We start from the raw sequence: 14,704 nt of genomic DNA, 5'->3' as shown, positions 1-14,704 counted from the left end.
GACCCTTAGAGCCCCATAGAGCCCCATAGAGACCCACAGAGCCCCATAGGGACCCATAGAGACCCATAGAGGCCCATAGAATCCCATAGGGGTCCACAGAGCCCCATAGGGACTCATAGAGCTCCATAGAGGCCCATAGGGACCCCATAGAGAGCCCATAGGGACACATAGAGACCCCATAGAGACCCATCGAGCCCCATAGAGACCCCATAGAGCCCCATAGAAACCCCATAGGGACCCATAGAGATTCCATAGGGACACATAGAGACCCCATAGAGACCCATCGAGCCCCATAGAGACCCCATAGAGCCCCATAGAGCCCCATAGGGACCCATAGAGACCCCATAGAGCCCCATAGGGACACATAGAGACCCCATAGAGCGCCCAGAGAGACCCATAGGGACCCATAGAGACCCCATAGAGCGCCCAGAGAGACCCATAGGGACCCATTGATCCCCATAGAGCCCCATAGAGACCCCATAGGGACCCACAGAGCCCCATAGAGCCCCATAGAAACCCCATAGAGCCCCACTGATCCCCATAGAGCCCCATAGAGACCCCATAGGGACCCCATAGGACTCCATTGAGCCCCACAGAGCTCCATAGAGACCCCATAGAGACCCCATAGGGCTCCATCGAGCCCCATAGAGACCCCATCGAGCCTCATAGAGACCCATAGAAACCCCATAGGGGCCCATTGAGCCCCATAGGGACCCATGGAGCCCCATAGAGATCCCATAGAAACCCCATAGAGCCCCCATAGAGACCCCATAGAGACCCCATAGGGCTCCATCGAGCCCCATAGAGACTCCATACAGGTCCATAGATCCCCATAGAGCCCCATAGAGACCCCATAGAGACACCATAGGGCTCCATCGAGCCCCATAGAGACCCCATAGGGACCTCATAGGGCTCCATTGAGCCCCACAGAGCTCCATAGAGACCCCATAGAGGCCCATGGAGCCCCATAGAAACCCCATAGGGCCCCCTTGATCCCCATAGAGACCCCATAGAGACCCCATAGGGCTCCATCGAGCCCCATAGAGACTCCATACAGGTCCATAGATCCCCATAGAGCCCCATAGAGACCCCATAGAGACCCCATAGGGCTCCATCGAGCCCCATAGAGACCCCATAGAGACCCCATAGGGACCTCATAGGGCTCCATTGAGCCCCACAGAGCTCCATAGAGACCCCATAGAGGCCCATGGAGCCCCATAGAAACCCCATAGGGCCCCCTTGATCCCCATAGAGACCCCATAGAGACCCCATAGCGACCCTATCGAGCCCCATAGAGCCCCATAGAGACCCCATAGAGACCCCATAGAGACCCCATAGGGCTCCATCGAGCCCCATAGAGACTCCATAGAGGCCCATAGATCCCCATAGAGCCCCCTAGAGACCCCATAGAGACCCCATAGGGCTCCATCGAGCCCCATAGAGACCCCATAGGGACCCCATAGGGCTCCATTGAGCCCCACAGAGCTCCATAGAGACCCCATAGAGGCCCATGGAGCCCCATAGGAATCCCACAGGGCCCCATTGATCCCCATAGAGACCCCATAGGGACCACATAGAGACCCCATAGAGACCCCATAGCGACACTATCGAGCCCCATAGAGCCCCATAGAGACCCCATAGAGACCTCATAGAGACCCATAGAGCCCCATAGAGCCGCACAGAGCCCCCATAGAGCCCCATAGGGCCCCATAGAGCCCCCATATCGCCCCATAGGGACCCCTAGAGACCCCATAGAGCCCCATAGGGCCCCATAGAGACCCCATAGAGACCCCATAGGGCTCCATCGAGCCCCATAGAGACTCCATAGAGGCCCATAGAGCCCCATAGAGCCCCCTAGAGACCCCATAGAGACCCCATAGGGCTCCATCGAGCCCCATAGAGACCCCATAGGGACCCCATAGGGCTCCATTGAGCCCCACAGAGCTCCATAGAGACCCCATAGAGGCCCATGGAGCCCCATAGAAACCCCACAGGGCCCCATTGATCCCCATAGAGACCCCATAGGGACCCCATAGAGACCCCATAGAGACCCCATAGCGACACTATCGAGCCCCATAGAGCCCCATAGAGACCCCATAGAGACCCCATAGAGACCCATAGAGCCCCATAGAGCCGCACAGAGCCCCCATAGAGCCCCATAGGGCCCCATAGAGCCCCCATATCGCCCCATAGGGACCCCTAGAGACCCCATAGAGCCCCATAGGGCCCCATAGAGACCCCATAGAGACCCCATAGGGCTCCATCGAGCCCCATAGAGACTCCATAGAGGCCCATAGAGCCCCATAGAGCCCCCTAGAGACCCCATAGAGACCCCATAGGGCTCCATCGAGCCCCATAGAGACCCCATAGGGACCCCATAGGGCTCCATTGAGCCCCACAGAGCTCCATAGAGACCCCATAGAGGCCCATGGAGCCCCATAGAAACCCCACAGGGCCCCATTGATCCCCATAGAGACCCCATAGGGACCCCATAGAGACCCCATAGAGACCCCATAGCGACACTATCGAGCCCCATAGAGCCCAATAGAGACCCCATAGAGACCCCATAGAGACCCATAGAGCCCCATAGAGCCGCACAGAGCCCCCATAGAGCCCCATAGGGCCCCATAGAGCCCCCATATCGCCCCATAGGGACCCCTAGAGACCCCATAGAGCCCCATAGGGCCCCATAGAGACCCCATAGAGACCCCATAGGGCTCCATCGAGCCCCATAGAGACTCCATAGAGGTCCATAGATCCCCATAGAGACCCATAGAGACCCCATAGAGACCCCATAGGGCTCCATTGAGCCCCATACTGACTCCATAGAGACCCCATAGAGGCCCATGGAGCCCCATAGAAACCCCATAGGGCCCCCTTGATCCCCATAGAGCCCCATAGAGACCCCATAGGGCTCCATCGAGCCCCATAGAGACTCCATACAGGTCCATAGATCCCCATAGAGCCCCATAGAGACCCCATAGAGACCCCATAGGGCTCCATCGAGCCCCATAGAGACCCCATAGAGACCCCATAGGGACCTCATAGGGCTCCATTGAGCCCCACAGAGCTCCATAGAGACCCCATAGAGGCCCATGGAGCCCCATAGAAACCCCATAGGGCCCCCTTGATCCCCATAGAGACCCCATAGAGACCCCATAGCGACCCTATCGAGCCCCATAGAGCCCCATAGAGCCCCCTAGAGACCCCATAGAGACCCCATAGGGCTCCATCGAGCCCCATAGAGACCCCATAGGGACCCCATAGGGCTCCATTGAGCCCCACAGAGCTCCATAGAGACCCCATAGAGCCCCATGGAGCCCCATAGAAACCCCACAGGGCCCCATTGATCCCCATAGAGACCCCATAGAGCCCCATAGAGACCCCATAGGGACCCCATAGAGACCCCATAGAGTCCCATAGCGACCCATAGAGACCCCATCGAGCCTCATAGAGACCCATAGAAACCCCATAGGGGCCCATAGAGCCCCATTGAGTCCCATAGGGACCCATAGAGCCCCCATACCGCCCCATAGGGCCCCATACCGCCCCATCCCGCCCCACAGCGCCCCACAGCGCCCCACTTTTTTTGCACGCACGGAGATTTTGGTGGTGACGTAAAGCAGCAGCGAAAGGGCCGAGAGGCAGATTTGGATCCGGGCGCCCCCAAAGCGCTTCCGGAGGTACTGCGGCATCGTCGTCACCTGGAAGGGGGGGAGGGGGGCGTGACGTCACGGAGGGGGGGGCGTGACGTCACCGCGGGGGGCCGCGGTGGCGCCACCGTGGGGCGTCGTGACGTCGCTGGGGCGGTGTGGCGTCTCTATGGGGCGCTGCGACGTCGCTATGGGGCGCCATGACGTCACCGCGGGGCGCTGCGACGTCACTATTGCAGTGCGAGGTCACTCTGGGGCGCGGTGACGTCACTACGGAGTGTTCCAGTGTCACTTTGGGGGCGTTGTGACGTCACTGTGGTGCTGTGACGTCACCACGGGGCGCTGTGACGTTGATATGGGGGTGCCGTGACGTCACTATTGCGGTGTGAGGGCACTCTGGGGCATTGTGACATCACAATGGGGCACCGTGACGTCACTACGGGGTGCTGTGGCATCACTGTTGTGGTGTGATGTCACTGTGGTGTGCTGTGACGTCACTACGGGGTGCTGTGACATCACTATGGGGTGCAGTGGCATTGCTTTGGGGGCATTGTGTCGTCACTCGCGGTGTGACGTCACTAAGGGGTGTCGTGGCGTCACTGTTGCGCTGTGAGGTCACTACGGGCATCGTCGTGACGTCACTATGGGGCACCGTGACGTCACTATGGGGCGCTGTGACGTCACGTTGGGGCATTGTGGCGTCACTGTGGTGGCATGAGGCCCCCATGGGGCGCTGCGACGTCACTGTGGGGTGCCGTGACCTCACTGTCGGACGCTGTGACGTCACAATTAGCACTGTGGCATCACTACCGGACGCCATGATGTCACCGTGGGGCCACCTGACGTCACGACGGGGGGGGCTTTGACATCACCGCGGGACTCTGTGACGTCACCACCGGGCATTACAACGCCACTAGGGGGCCGCTGTGACGTCACTACGGGGGGAGGGCGTGATGTGACGTCACCACGGGGCCGCGATGACGTCACTGTTGGGGGGGGCGGGGGGGGCGGCGTTGACTCACCCCCGCCTTCATGTAGATGGGGACGAAGATCCAACCCAGCAGCAGCACCATAAACATCGCCTGCGTGGGGGGCACAGATGGGGGGCACAGATGGGGGGCAGAGGTGGGGGGGGCGGGGATGTGGGGGGCACAGATGGGGGTCAGAGTTGGGGGGCAGAGGTGGGGGGCACAGATGGGGGGCAGAGGTGGGGGGCGGGGATGTGGGGCAGGGATGGGGGGTGTGGGGTGAGATGTGGGGCTGGGATGTGGGGAAGAGATGTGGGGCACAGATGGGGGGCAGAGGTGGGGGGCGGGGATATGGGGCAGGGATGGGGAGTGTGGGGTGAGATGTGGGGCGGGGATGTGGGGAAGAGATGTGGGGCACAAATGGGGGGCAGAGATGGGGGGCAGAGGTGGGGGGCACAGATGGGGGGCAGAGGTGGGGGGCGGGGATGTGGGGCAGGGATGGGGGGTGTGGGGTGAGATGTGGGGCTGGGATGTGGGGAAGAGATGTGGGGCACAGATGGGGGGCACAGATGAGGGGCAGAGGTGGGGGGCAGAGACGGGGGGCAGAGGTGGGGGGCGGGGATGTGGGGCGGGGATGGGGAGTGTGGGGTGAGATGTGGGGCAGAGATGTGGGGCACAAATGGGGGGCAGAGATGAGGGGCACAGATGGGGGGCAGAGACGGGGGGGGCGGGGATGTGGGGCGGGGATGGGGGGTGTGGGGTGAGATGTGGGGCTGGGATGTGGGGCAGAGATGTGGGGCAGATGGGGCGCAGAGGTGTGGGGCTGAGATGGGGGACAGAGATGTGGGGCAGAGATGTGGGGCAGGGGTTGTGGGGCGGGGATGCGGGGTGGGGATGGGGGGTGTGGGGTGAGATGTGGGGCAGGGATGTGGGACAGAGGTGTGGGGCACAGATAGGGGGCACAGATGGGGGGCAGAGGTGGGGGGCGGGGATGTGGGGCGGGGATGGGGGGTGTGGGGTGAGATGTGGGGCGGGGATGTGGGGCAGAGATGGGGGGCGGGGATGTGGGGCAAGGATGTGGGGTGGGGATGTGGGGCAGAGATGTGGGGCAGAGATGTGGGGCAGAGATGTGGGGCAGGGGTTGTGGGGCGGGGATGTGAGACAGACATGTGGGGCAGGGATGTGGGGCTGGGATGTGGGGTGTGGGGTGAGATGTGGGGCAGGGATGTGGGGCAGAGATGTGGGGCTGGGATGTGGGGCAGCTATGGCATCTCTATGGGGCCCTATTTGTCTCTATGGGTCTCTATGGGTCGCTCTGGGTCTCATCTATGGGGTCTGTATGGGTCTCTGTGGGGTCTCTATGTGTCTCTATGGGTCCCTATGGGCCTCTATGGGTCTCTATGGGTCTCTATGGATCCCTATGGGTCTCTATGTGTCCCTATGGGTCCCTAGGGGTCTCTATGGGTCGCTGTGGGTCTCTATGGGTCTCTATGGGTCTCTATGGTGTTCTGTGGGTTCCTATGGGTCTCTATGGGTCTCTATGTGTCTCTATGGGTTCCTATGGGTCCCTATGGGTTTCATCTATGGGTCTCTATGGGTCTCTATGGGTCCCTATGAGTCGCTCTATGGGATCTCTATGGGTCCCTATGTGTCCCTATGGGTCCCTATGGGTCTCTATGGGTCTCTATGGGTCTCTGTGGGTCTCATCTATGTGTCCCTATGGGTCTCTATGGGGTCCCTGTGGGTCCGTATGGGGTCCCTATGTGTCGCTATGGGTCGCTGTGGTTCTCTATGTGTCTCTATGGGTCTCTATGGGTCCTTATGGTTCTCTATGGGTTCCTATTGGTCTCTATGTGTCTCTATGGGTCCCTATGGGTCCCTATGGGTCTCACTGGGTCTCATCTATGTGTCCCTATGTGTCCCTATGGGTCGCTATGGGTCTCTATGGGTCTCTCTATGGGGTCCCTATGGGGTCTCTATGGGTCTCTATGGGTCTCTATGGGTCCCTATGTGTCCCTATGTGTCTCTATGGGTCTCTATGGGTCTCTATGGGTCCCTATGTGTCCCTATGTGTCTCTATGGTTCTCTATGGGTCTCATCTATGTGTCTCTATGGGTCTCTATGGGGTCTCTATGGGCCTCTATGGGTCCCTATGGGTCTCTATGTGTCCCTGTGGGTCCCTATGTGTCTCTATGGGTCCCTATGAGTCGCTCTATGGGGTCTCTATGGGGTCTCTATGGGTCTCTATGTGTTGCTATGTGTCCCTATGGGTCTCTATGGGTCTCTATGGGTCCCTATGGGTCGCTGTGGGTCCCTATGGGTCTCTATGGGTCCCTATGGGTCTCTGTGGGTCCCTATGAGTCGCTCTATGGGGTCTCTATGTGTGTCAATGGGGTTCCTATGTGTCGCTATGGGTCCCTATGCGTCCCTATGGGTCTCTATGGGTCTCTATGTATCCCTATGGGTCTCTGTGGATCTCTATGGGTCTCTATGGGTCACTCTATGGGGTCTCTATGTGTCTCTATGGGTCTCTATGGGTCGCTATGGGCCCCTATGTGTCTCTATGGGTCTCTATGGGTCCCTGTGGGTCTCTATGTGTCCCTATGTGTCCCTATGTGTCGCTATGGGTCCCAATGAGTCGCTCTATGGGGTCTCTATGGGGTCTCTATGGGTCTCTATGTGTCGCTATGTGTCCCTATGGGTCTCTATGGGTCTCTATGGGTCCCTATGGGTCGCTGTGGGTCCCTATGGGTCTCTATGGGTCCCTATGGGTCTCTGTGGGTCCCTATGAGTCGCTCTATGGGGTCTCTATGTGTGTCAATGGGGTTCCTATGTGTCGCTATGGGTCCCTATGCGTCCCTATGGGTCTCTATGGGTCTCTATGTATCCCTATGGGTCTCTGTGGATCTCTATGGGTCTCTATGGGTCACTCTATGGGGTCTCTATGTGTCTCTATGGGTCTCTATGGGTCCCTGTGGGTCTCTATGTGTCCCTATGTGTCCCTATGTGTCGCTATGGGTCCCAATGAGTCGCTCTATGGGGTCTCTATGGGGTCTCTATGGGTCTCTATGTGTCGCTATGTGTCCCTATGGGTCCCTATGTGTCTCTATGTGTCCCTATGGGTCTCTATGGGTTCTCTATGGGCCTCTATGGGTCCCTATGGGTCTCTATGTGTCCCTGTGGGTCCCTATGTGTCTCTATGGGTCCCTATGAGTCGCTCTATGGGGTCTCTATGGGGTCTCTATGGGTCTCTATGTGTCGCTATGTGTCCCTATGGGTCTCTATGGGTCTCTATGGGTCCCTATGGGTCACTGTGGGTCCCTATGGGTCTCTATGGGTCCCTATGGGTCTGTGTGGGTCCCTATGAGTCGCTCTATGGGGTCTCTATGTGTGTCAATGGGGTTCCCAAGTGTCGCTATGGGTCCCTATGCGTCCCTATGGGTCTCTATGGGTCTCTATGTATCCCTATGGGTCTCTGTGGATCTCTATGGGTCCCTATGGGTCACTCTATGGGGTCTCTATGTGTCTCTATGGGTCTCTATGGGGTCTCTATGTGTCTCTATGGGTCTTTATGGGTCGCTATGGGCCCCTATGTGTCTCTATGGGTCGCAGTGGGTCCCTGTGGGTCTCTATGTGTCCCTATGTGTCGCTATGGGTCCCAATGAGTCGCTCTATGGGGTCTCTATGGGGTCTCTATGGGTCTCTATGTGTCTCTATGTGTCCCTATGGGTCTCTATGGGTCCCTATGGGTCCCTATGGGTCTCTATGGGTTCTCTATGGGCCTCTATGTGTCCCTATGGTGTCTCTATGGGTCCCTATGGATCTCTATGGGATCTCTATTTGTCTCTATGGGGTCTCTATGGGGTCCCTATGAGTCGCTCTATGGGGTCTCTGTGTGTCGCTATGGGTCGCTATGGGTCGCAGTGGGTCTCATGTGTGGCTCAACCCCCCACGTGCCACTCGAATCCCCCGACGGCGATTCCGGACGCGGCGGCCGTCCCTATGGCTTCATATGGGGTCTCTATGGGTCGCTATGGGTCTCTATGGGTCTCTATGTGTCCCTATGGGTCCCTATGTGTCTCTATGTGTCCCTATGGGTCTCTATGGGTCCCTATGGGTCCCTATGGGTCTCTATGGGTTCTCTATGGGCCTCTATGTGTCTCTATGTGTCCCTATGTGTCCCTATGTGTCGCTATGGGTCCCAATGAGTCGCTCTATGGGGTCTCTATGGGGTCTCTATGGGGTCGCTATGGGTCGCTATGGGTCGCAGTGGGTCTCATGTGTGGCTCAGCCCCCCACGTGCCACTCGAATCCCCCGACGGCGATTCCGGACGCGGCGGCCGTCCCGGCCAACCCCACAAAGTGCCCCGAGCCGATGTTGGACGCAAACAGCGACGCCCCCACCTGAAAGGCACGGTGACGTCATCGGGGGGTTGGGCGTGACGTCATCGGGGGGTTGGGTGTGACGTCATCGGGGGGGGGGTTGGGCGTGACGTCATTGGGGGGCTTGGGCGTGATGTCATCGGGGGTGGGTGTGACGTCATCGGGGGGTTGGGTGTGGCGTCATCGGAGGGTTGGGTGTGACGTCATCGGTGGTTGGGTGCGACGTCATCGGGGGGTGGGTGTGGCGTCATCGGAGGGTTGGGTGTGACGTCACCGGCGGGTTGGGTGTGACGTCATCGGAGGGTTGGGTGTGACGTCATCGGGGGGTTGGGCGTGACGTCATTGGGGGGCTTGGGCGTGATGTCACCGGGGGTGGGTGTGACGTCATCGGGGGGTTGGGTGTGACGTCATCGGAGGGTTGGGTGTGACGTCATCGGTGGTTGGGTGCGACGTCATCGGGGGGTGGGTGTGGCGTCATCGGAGGGTTGGGTGTGACGTCATCGGAGGGTTGGGTGTGATGTCATCGGGGGTGGCATGGGGTTAGGGCATGACGTCATGTGGGATGGCGTGGATTAGAGAGTGACATTGTTAGGGATGGTGGGGGTTCGGGTGTGACGTCATTGGGGCTTGGCGGGGGTTAGGGTGTGACGTCATCAGCGGTGGTGTGGGTTAGGGTGTGACATCATTGAGGATCGCATGGGTTCGGGTGTGACGTCATCCAGGGTTGGCGGGGGTCAGGGTGTGACGTCATCGGGGGCGGCACTTCTAATGGTGTGACATCACTGGGGATGGCGGGGGTTAGGTTGTGATGTCATCAGGGGATAGCGTGGTTTTGGGCGTGACGTCATCGGGGGTGGCGTGAGGTTAGGGTGTGACGTCATGTGGGATGGCATGGGTTAGGGACTGACATCACCAGGGGTGGCGTGGGTTAGGGTGTGACGTCATCGGGGGTGGGGGCTTTGGGTGTGACGTCATCGGGGATGGTACGGGTTAGGGTGTGACCCCATATTACCCCATAGTGCCCCATAGCGCCCCATAGTACCCCATAGCCCCCCATATCACCCCATAGCGCCCCATAGAGCCCCACAGCGCCCCATAGCGCCCCATAGCACCCCATAGCGCCCCATAGAGCCCCATAGCACCCCATATCGCCCCACAGCGCCCCATAGCACCCCATAGCCTCCCATATCACCCCATAGCGCCCCATAGAGCCCCACAGCGCCTCACAGCGCCCCATATCACCCCACACCACCTCATAGCGCCCCATAGCACCCCATAGAGCCCCACAGCGCCCTATATCACCCCATAGCACCCCATAGCACCCCATAGAGCCCCACAGCGCCCCATAGCACCCCATAGCCCCCCATAGCACCCCATAGAGCCCCACAGCCCCCCATATCACCCCATAGCGCCCCATAGCACCCCATAGCGCCCCATAGAGCCCCACAGCGCCCCATAGCGCCCCATAGAGCCCCATACCACCCCATAGCGCCCCACAGCGCCCCATAGCGCCCCATAGCGCCCCATAGCGCCCCATATCACCCCATAGCACCCCATAGCGCCCCACAGTGCCCCACAGCGCTCCATAGCACCCCATATCACCCCATACCACCCCATATCGCCCCACAGCGCCCCATAGCGCCCCATATCACCCCATAGAGCCCCATAGCACCTCATAGAGCCCCACAGCACCCCATAGCACCGCATAGCCCCCCATAGCCCCCCATAGCCCCCCATAGAGCCCCACAGTGCCCCATAGCGCCCCATAGCCCCCCATATCACCCCATAGCGCCCCATAGTGCCCCACAGCGCCCCATAGCACTCACTGCTCCCCATCCCATCCTCCTCCCGGCCAGGAAGTACCCGGTGACCGAACTACGGGAGCTGCGCCGTAACGACTGCACCAATACAGACCAGTATGGACCAGTATGGACCAGTAAGGACCAGTATGGACCAGTATGGAACAATACAGAACAGTATGGACCAGTATGGACCAGTAAGGACCGGTAAGGACCAATAAGGACCGGTAAGGACCAGGATGGACCAATATGGACCAATACAGACCAGTATGGACCAATACAGACCAGTAAGGATCAGTAAGGACCAGTAAGGACCAGTAAGGACCAGTATGGACCAGTATGGACCAATACAGGCCAGTATGGACCAGTAAGAACCAATATGGATCAATGCAGGCCAGTATGGACCAGTATGGACCAATACAGACCAGTATGGACCAGTATGGATCAGTAAGGATCAGTATGGACCAGTAAGGACCAGTATGGACCAATACAGAACAGTTTGGACCAGTATGGACCAGTAAGGACCGATAAGGACCAGTGTGGACCAATACAGACCAGTATGGACCAGTATGGACCAATACAGACCAGTATGGATCAGTAAGGACCAGTATGGACCAGTATGGACCAATACAGGCCCGTATGGACCAGTAAGGACCAGTATGGACCAGTAAGGACCAATATGGACCAATGCAGGCCAGTATGGACCAGTAAGGACCGGTACGGACCAGTATGGACCAGTAAGGACCAGTATGGATCAGTAAGGACCAGTATGGACCAATAAGGACCGGTAAGGACCAGTAAGGACCATTAAGGACCAATACAGACCAGTTTGGACCAGTATGGACCAATACAGACCAGTATGGACCAGTAAGGACCAGTATGGACCAGTAAGGACCAATACAGACCAGTATGCACCAGTATGGACCGGTATGGACCAATACAGACCAGTATGGACCAGTAACGACCAGTATGGACCAGTATGGACCAATACAGGCCAGTATGGACCAGTAAGGACCAATATGGACCAATGCAGGCCAGTATGGACCAGTAAGGACCGGTATGGACCAGTAAGGACCAGTATGAACCAGTAAGGACCAGTATGGACTGGTAAAGAAGCAGTATAGAGCCGCATAGAGACCCAAAGGGACCCATAGAGACCCGTAGCGCCCTATAGGGCCCCACAGAGACCCATAGAGACCCATAGCGACCCCACAGAGACCCATAGAGACCCATAGAGACCCCACAGAACCCCACAGAGACCCATAGAGACACACAGAGCCCCATAGAGCCCTATAGGGCCCCACAGACACCCACAGAGACCCCATAGAGACCCTATAGAGATCCATTGAGACCCACAGAGACCCCACAGAACCCCATAGAGATCCATAGAGACCCACTGAGACCCATAGAGACCCATAGAGATCCCCACAGAACCCCGTAGAGCCCCATAAATACTCACAAGGACCCACAGAGACCCCATAGAGACCCCATAGAGCCCTATAGGGCCCCACAGAGACCCCATGGGGACCCATAGAGCCCCATAGCGCCCCATAGGGCCACATAGAGACCCCATAGAGCCCCATAGAGACCTATAGAGCCCCATAGAGACCCCATAGGGACACATAGAGACCCATAAAGACTCACAAGGACCCACAGAGACCCCATAGAGACCCCATAGAGACCCCATACAGCCCTATAGAGCCTCACAGAGACCCATAGAGCCCCATGCAGACCCACAGAGCCCCATAGAGCCCTATAGGGCCCCACAGAGACCCCATGGGGACCCACAGAGCCCTATAGGGCCCCACTGAGACCTCATGGGGACCCATAGAGCCCCATAGTGCCCCATAGGGCCACACAGAGACCCCATAGAGCCCCATAGAGCCCCATAGAGACCCCATAGAGACCCCATAGGGACACATTGAGACCCATAAATACTCACAAGGACCCACAGAGACCCCATAGAGACCCCATAGAGCCCTATAGAGCCTCACAGAGCCCCATAGAGCCCTATAGGGCCCCACAGACACCCACAGAGATCCCATGGAGACCCCATAGAGCCCCATAGAGACCCATGGGGCCCCACAGAGCCCCCTAGAGACCCCATAGGGACCCATAGAGCTCCATAGCGCCCCATAGGGCCACATAGAGACCCCATAGAGGCCCCATAGAGCCCCACTGAGACACACAGAGCCCCATAGAGTCCTATAGGGCCCCACAGACACCCACAGAGGCCCCACAGAGACCCCATAGGGACCCATAGAGACCCAAAGGGACCCATAGAGACCCGTAGCGTCCTATAGGGCCCCACACAGACCCATAGAGACCCATAGCGACCCATAGAGATCCATAGAGCCCCATAGAGACCCCACAGAGACCCACAGAGATCCACAGAGATCCATAGAGACCCATAGAGACCCACAGAGACCCCACAGAACCCCATAGAGCCCCATAAAGACTCACAAGGACCCACAGAGACCCCATAGAGCCCTATAGAGCCTCACAGAGCCCCATAGAGCCCCATAGAGACACACAGAGCCCTATAGGGCCCCACAGAGACCCCATAGAGACCCCATAGAGCGATAGGGTCCCTCAGAGCCCCATAGAGACCCATAGGGACCCATAGAGCACCCCACAGAGACCTAAAGAGACCCATAGAGACCCCATAGGGACACGTAGAGCCCCGTAGACACCCCATAGAGCCCCATAGGGCCCCAGAGACACCCCAGAGACACCCCGTATGGACCCATAGTGCCCCATAGAGACCCCATAGGGACCCATAGAGGCCCCCCCGTCCCCCGCTGCCCCACTGACCCCACAGCGCCCCACTGCACTGCACTGCAGGCAATGATTAATCCCACCCCCCCCCCCCCTTCCCACTATGGGGTCAGGGGTTAAACAAACAACTGCAGTGTGGGACACAGGGGGGGGAAAGGGGGGGGGCACTTATGGGGCCCAGAGGGGCCCTTGGGGGTCCTATATGGCACTTATGGGGCCCAGAGGGGCCCTTGGGGGTCCTATATGGCACTTATGGGGCACAGAGGGGCCCTTGGGGGTCCTATATGGCACTTATGGGGCCCAGAGGGGCCCTTGGGGGTCCTATATGGCACTTATGGGGCACTTATGGGGCCCAGAGGGGTTCTCAGGGGTCCTATATGGCACTTATGGGGCCCAGAGGGGCACTTGGGGGACCTATATGGCACTTATGGGGCACTTATAGGGCCCAGAGGGGCACGTGGGGAACCTATATGGCACTTATGGGGCACTTATGGGGCCCAGAGGGGCACGTGAGGGACCTATATGGCACTTATGGGGCACTTATGGGACACATATGGGGCACTTACGGGGCCCAGAGGGGCTCTCAGTGGTCCTATATGGCACTTATGGGGCACTTATGGGGCCCAGAGGGGCACGTGGGGGACCTATATGGCACTTACGGGGCACTTATGGGGCACTTATGGGACACTTGTGGGTCTTATATGGCACTTATGGGGACCAGAGGGGCACTTATGGGGCCCAGAATGGCTCTCAGGAGTCCTATATGGCACTTATGGGGCACTTATGGGGCACTTATGGGGCACTTGTGGGTCTTATATGGCACTTATGGGGCACTTATGGGGCCCAGAGGGGTATTTATGGGGCCCAGAAGGACTCTCAGGGGTCCTATATGACACTTATGGGGCCCAGAGGGGCACGTGGGGGACCTATATGGCACTTATGGGGCACTTGTGGGTCTTATATGGCACTTATGGGGCACTTATGGGGCCCAGAGGGGCCCTTGGGGGTCCTATATGGCACTTATGGGGCACTTATGGGGCCCAGAGGGGCACGTGGGGGACCTATATGGCACTTATGGGGCACTTATGGGGCCCAGAGGGGCACGTGAGGGACCTATATGGCA

General features: G+C 58.6%; 1 protein-coding gene across 2 annotated transcripts in view; it reads right to left on the bottom strand.

Moving 5' to 3' along the window:
- LOC112530906 (sodium/glucose cotransporter 2-like) overlaps positions 1 to 14,704 on the bottom strand; it is a 44,463-nt gene that overhangs the window by 28,335 nt on the left and 1,424 nt on the right. For both annotated transcript variants that reach the window (XM_040655067.2, XM_040655068.2), the window contains exons 2-5: positions 10,831 to 10,902; positions 8,921 to 9,025; positions 4,676 to 4,735; positions 3,600 to 3,704 (exon numbers count right to left, since the gene is read on the bottom strand). In XM_040655067.2, the coding sequence (XP_040511001.1) occupies positions 3,600 to 3,704; positions 4,676 to 4,735; positions 8,921 to 9,025; positions 10,831 to 10,902 (342 nt within the window). The remainder of the gene's footprint in view (positions 1 to 3,599; positions 3,705 to 4,675; positions 4,736 to 8,920; positions 9,026 to 10,830; positions 10,903 to 14,704) is intronic.

This window comes from Gallus gallus, chromosome 36, assembly GCF_016699485.2.
Source record: "Gallus gallus isolate bGalGal1 chromosome 36, bGalGal1.mat.broiler.GRCg7b, whole genome shotgun sequence".
Lineage (NCBI taxonomy): Eukaryota > Metazoa > Chordata > Aves > Galliformes > Phasianidae > Gallus > Gallus gallus.
The sequence above is the reverse complement of the archived record's forward strand: the minus strand, read 5'-3'. Positions and strand labels throughout refer to the sequence as shown.